Source organism: Tupaia chinensis, unplaced genomic scaffold (genome assembly GCF_000334495.1).
Source record: "Tupaia chinensis unplaced genomic scaffold, TupChi_1.0 Scaffold000100_1, whole genome shotgun sequence".
NCBI classification, from domain to species: Eukaryota; Metazoa; Chordata; class Mammalia; order Scandentia; family Tupaiidae; genus Tupaia; species Tupaia belangeri.
Genome location: NW_006159564.1, coordinates 1,474,984 through 1,479,927, shown reverse-complemented (window position 1 = coordinate 1,479,927; position 4,944 = coordinate 1,474,984). Strand labels below are relative to the sequence as shown.

The 4,944-nt window shown below is 40.3% G+C and overlaps 1 protein-coding gene across 1 annotated transcript in view; it reads right to left on the bottom strand.

Moving 5' to 3' along the window:
* The window catches only part of ADGRG7 (adhesion G protein-coupled receptor G7), a 72,255-nt gene that overhangs the window by 5,694 nt on the left and 61,617 nt on the right, over window positions 1-4,944 (bottom strand). The window contains exon 15 of the mRNA XM_006143565.2: window positions 4,207-4,363. Within this exon, the coding sequence (XP_006143627.1) occupies window positions 4,207-4,363 (157 nt within the window). The remainder of the gene's footprint in view (window positions 1-4,206; window positions 4,364-4,944) is intronic.

The following is a 4,944-nucleotide window of genomic DNA, read 5'->3' as shown; positions in this document are numbered from 1 at the left end:
GAAGAAAGAAAGAAAGCAAAGGAAAGAAGAGAAGAAAGAGAGGTGAAAATTTCTCAAATTTGGTGAAAAACATAAATTAATAGATTCTAGAAGATCAGCAATCCCAAATGAACTAAATGCAAAGAATAACTAAGCACATCATAGTAGAAATAGTGAACATCAAACATAAAGAAAAAAATCTTGAAATAAATCAGAGAAAAAGAACATGTTATACATAAGAGAATAATAATATGAAAGACTGAGGAAGTCTCATTTTAAAAATGAAGGCAATTTGTAAAATTACTTCTTCATAATGCTAAAAGGAAAAATATATATATATTGGTCAGCACAGAATTCTATATCCACTGAACATATTCTTCAAGAGTGAAAGCAAAATAAAAAATTTTAAAATAAAAGAAAACAGGGAATGTGTCACCAGAAGACATACATTACAAAACACTCTAAATGGATATTTTCAAGCAAAAGGGAAACAATGCCATATAGAAACCCAGATCTTCAGAAAGGAATGAAAGAACTGGAAATGGTAAATCATGTGGCTGCATATAAACATTCTTTTCTCTTAATTTTCTTAAAATACATATAAAATAAAAATCTGTATAAAATAAAAATTATTATGAATAGGGCCAATAGGTAGTGTGGTAGTTGGGGGCGCTGGTCCTACGTGGCTGACCACAGTGCAAGTCCCAGACCTGGTGGCTTGCTTTCTCACTTTCTCTCTCTCTCTCTCTCTATCTCTCTCTATCTCTATCTCTATCTCTATCTCTGTCTCTCTCACTTTCTCACTCTGTTCTTTCCTGGTCAAATTAAAATAAATAAATAAATAAAGCTAAATAAAATAATTCTTAAAAAGTATAAAAAATAGTAATGCATTGTGGGCTTTATAATATATGCATATGTAATATATAAAACAACTAACATAAAGAAAGGATGGCAAGTGGATTTGTTACAAGATTCTTAGACTGTAGTGAAAGTGGTAAAATATTAATTCTTGGGACCAGCAGTTGGCTTAATGGCTATGTCAGTGGACTCCCACGTAGTCGACCACAGTTCAACTCCACGACCCGGTGGCTTAAACTCATGCCAGGCACATATGCGTGCCTGCCCAAGATTCTGAGAGGAGAATGAAGGAGAAGGGATTGTGGTGTGGCCATCCCCCTGGGGTGTGACTTCTTGCTTTCTATGTCTCTGTTTCTCTCTGTCTTTCTGGCAAGCACACATGCCCTACAGCAAAAACCTCTCCGGAAAAAAAGAAAAAAAAAGATTAATTCTAAGTTGGCTACTAGAAGTTAAGGATGTCTGACCAGCAGATGACATGGTTAAGGCTCTGGACTCCCAGATGGCAATTGAAATTCCAGTCCCAGACTTGGCAGCTTGCTTTCTCACTTTCCCTCTCTCTGTCTCTGGTGAGCACACATGCCCTAATAGAAAATTAAAAAATAAACATAGCAATACATAAAATTAAATAAATAATTCTTTTTTAAAAGAGAAGAAAAGTTAAGGGCGTGTAATGTATCCTAAATTGACCCAAAAATGCAAAAAAGGTATTTCTTAATAACTGAAACATAAAATGAAATCCTAATAATATTAAATGTACTCAAAAGTAAATATGAGGGAACCAGCAGTTAGCGTAATGGCTATGTCGCTGGACTCCCACGTAGTCGACCGCGGTTCATGTCCTGGACCCGGTGGCTTAAAACTCACGCCAGGCGCGTGTGTGTGCATGCCCAAGATCCCGAGAGGAGAATGGAGGAGAAGGGATTGCAGCGTGGCTATCCCCCCGGGGGGTGATTTCTCGCTTTCTGTCTCTATGTCTCTCTCTGTCTGGCGAGCGCACGCGCCCTACGGTGAAAATCTCTCCAAAAAAAAAAGTAAATATGAAAAGAGAAAGAGAGGAGTAAAAAATAGAGCGGCAGGGCAGCCGGGGGCATGATAGTTAAGGCAGCTGGATCCCACAGGGTCAACTGCACAGTTTGAGTCCTGGACCAGAGGCTTGAAAGACACAATAGACAGTGTGCATGCATGCCCAAAATCCCAAGACGAAATAGCAGAGAAGGGATTGTGGTGTGTCCATCCTCCCGGGGGATGTTTTCTTACTTTTCCTCTCTGTCTCCTCTCTCTGTCCAGTGAGTGCCTGTGCCCTATAGTAAATTTTAAAAACTAGAGTGGCACAGAAAACAGCAAAGCAGTAGACACAAATTCACCCATACCAATTAATACTTTAGATCTAAATAAACTAAACATTCTAATTAAAATATAGAGATGTCAGAATGGATAAAAAGTTAAGACCTATGTATGTACTGTCTACATTACACAAAATATAAATGTAAAGGCACAGGTGGGTTGCAACTAAATGGATTTTTAAAAACAGGTCATTGCCACCATGCCACCAATATGCAAAAGAAGGCTGGGTATCAGACAAAGTTGATTTTATGAAAAAAAAAGTGTTATCGAAGATAAAGAGACCTTCTTTATGTAAATGATAAGAGTCATTTGGGGATAGTGAGTAGGTTGACGATAGGGCAGGGACCCTGAGACAAGGAGAGGCACCATCTGCCTTGCTAGTCTGTCATATTACGTTTTTTTTTTCCTTTTCCCTTTTTTTTTAAGAGTCGCTATGTTCCTTTGACCTATGGACATGTAGATCTTTCTCCTAAATAATGTATGACTCCTTGCTATGAGACTTAACTAGTCAAAAACCACAGACCAATTGTCACAGCCCAGAGCACACAGAGTAAGTTTATTTTTTCCCCTCAGAAACCTGAAGAAGCAGGACTTCTTTTTATTTTTTTTTCTTTCCTTTTTTTTCTTTTTTTAAGAGGTTTTTTGCTATAGAGCGCATGCACTCACCAGACAGAGAGAGACAGAGAGACAGAAAGCGAGAAATCACCCCCCAGGGGGGATGGACGTGCCGCAATCCCTTCTCCTCCATTCTCCTCTCGAGATCTTGGGCACGCACACACACACACACACACACATGGCCGGCATGAGTTTTAAGCCACCAGGTCCGGGACTCGAACCACGGTCGACTACATGGAAGTCCAGCGACATAGCCATTATGCTAACTGCTGGTCCCAAGAAGCAGGACTTCTTGATCTTGTAAATTCCTAGATAGCAACCTCAGAGTCAAAGTTAACGTTAAAGTTAACTGAAATAACTTTTCCCAAAATTATGGCCTTTGAACCAAATCAGTCACTATTAGCATGCCCACGAGGACTGAACAAAGCCTCTCTAACCCGGATAAAATCATTCCCTCAGATCCTCTTGGGCAGCCCACTTTCCCAACCTGCTTCCTGCTTGGGAGCTCTGTTCTTCCTTTCTTCTCCTTCAATAAACTCTCTGCTTGTTATTCCCTTCTCTGTGTCCCCGTCTCGAATTCCTCATGAGCTTGAGACAAGAACCCATGTCCCACTGCAGATGCTGGGCCTGATCACCCTTGCACCCCTGAGACCCTGCGTCAATTTCAATGGGAAGAGGTAGCAAACAAAATGTATATGCATCTATTAGCAGAGTCTCAAAATACATGAAGCAAAACTTGACAGAATTAAGGGAGAAAGTAGACAAACTCACAATTACAGGTGGAGATTTTCAAACTTCTCTTCCAGCAATTGGAAAGAACCAGACCAGAATTTGGTAAGGACTGAAAATGTGTTCACTAACAATCACTTGGACTTTACTGGCAGTTTTAGAGCACTACACCCAACAAATAAATAATACACTGCTTTTTTTTCCTCAAAGGGATATATTTTGCCCACCAAGATAGAATAAATGCTGAACCATTAGGTCCAACCTCAATGCATTTAAAAGAATTGAAAGAAAAAAAATTCATCCCACCCCACAGGGGTCCAAGCTCTCAAAATGACTCTAACATTGCTCATACCAATTTAGTAAGTTGTGTCCATAAACCCACTGCAGGGGAGAAAAGGGAAGGAAGTGTTGGTGAAACCATCTGCTTGACAAAAATCTCTTCTATTTAGAGAGGACTCACGTGGCCCAACATATTGCGATTATATTCTGTGACCTGCAGCCCAGGAAAGGACATAGCCATAAAAAAGCTTTCCTTCCTCTTACCACAAAGTGTATTTAAAAATAGAGTCTCCTAAAGACAGTAAGCAATGACTGTCAGGGAGTTTTAAAAAGAGGAAACTTGGATTCAGGTTGATGTCATCTCTACTGCCGCAGGAATTTTCAGACTAATCTACATCATACCTGAGTAGTGTTGAAAAGGCAGAATATGTAGCTAGAGACGTTCCTGCTGACATCATTGTTAGCGAGCATAATGTAGGCAAGAATCCAGGTAATTCCAAAAATGACGGCAATAGATAACGTGCTAAGAATCTTCTTTAGGGATGAAACCTTTTTAGTGCTAGGTAGGAGAAAACAAGAAAGAAAATATGGTTAATTAGGTATTTGCTTTTTTTTTTTTTTTTTTTTTTTTTTTTTAAATTTGCTACAGGGTGTGTGCACTTGCTGGACAGAGAGAGAGAGGAGGAAAGTGAGAAGCCACCTCCCAGAGGAGTGCTGCAATCCCTTCTCCCCCATTTTCCTCTCACGATTTTGGGCATGAACACACATGCCCAGCGTGTTTTTCACACCTCAGGGTTTAGGACTCAAACCGTGCAGTCAGCCAGTTTGAGACCTGGACCTGGTGGCTTCAAAAATTCACCAGATGCATGTGTGTACTTGCCCAAAATCCTAGGAGGAGAAGGGAGAAGGGAATGTGGCGTGACTATCCTCTTCAGGGGATGCTGTCTCACTTTCTGTCTGTCTCTCTCTCTCCTTCCCCATTTCTGTCACTTTCCAGTGGGCACACAGCCTTAAAAATACTAAAAAAAAAAAAAATTTAACCTGTTGTGTGGGGACCACCAGTTAGCATAATGGCTATGTCACTGGACTCCCATGTAGTCAACCGCGGTTCGAGTCCTGGACCTGATGGCTTAAACTCAC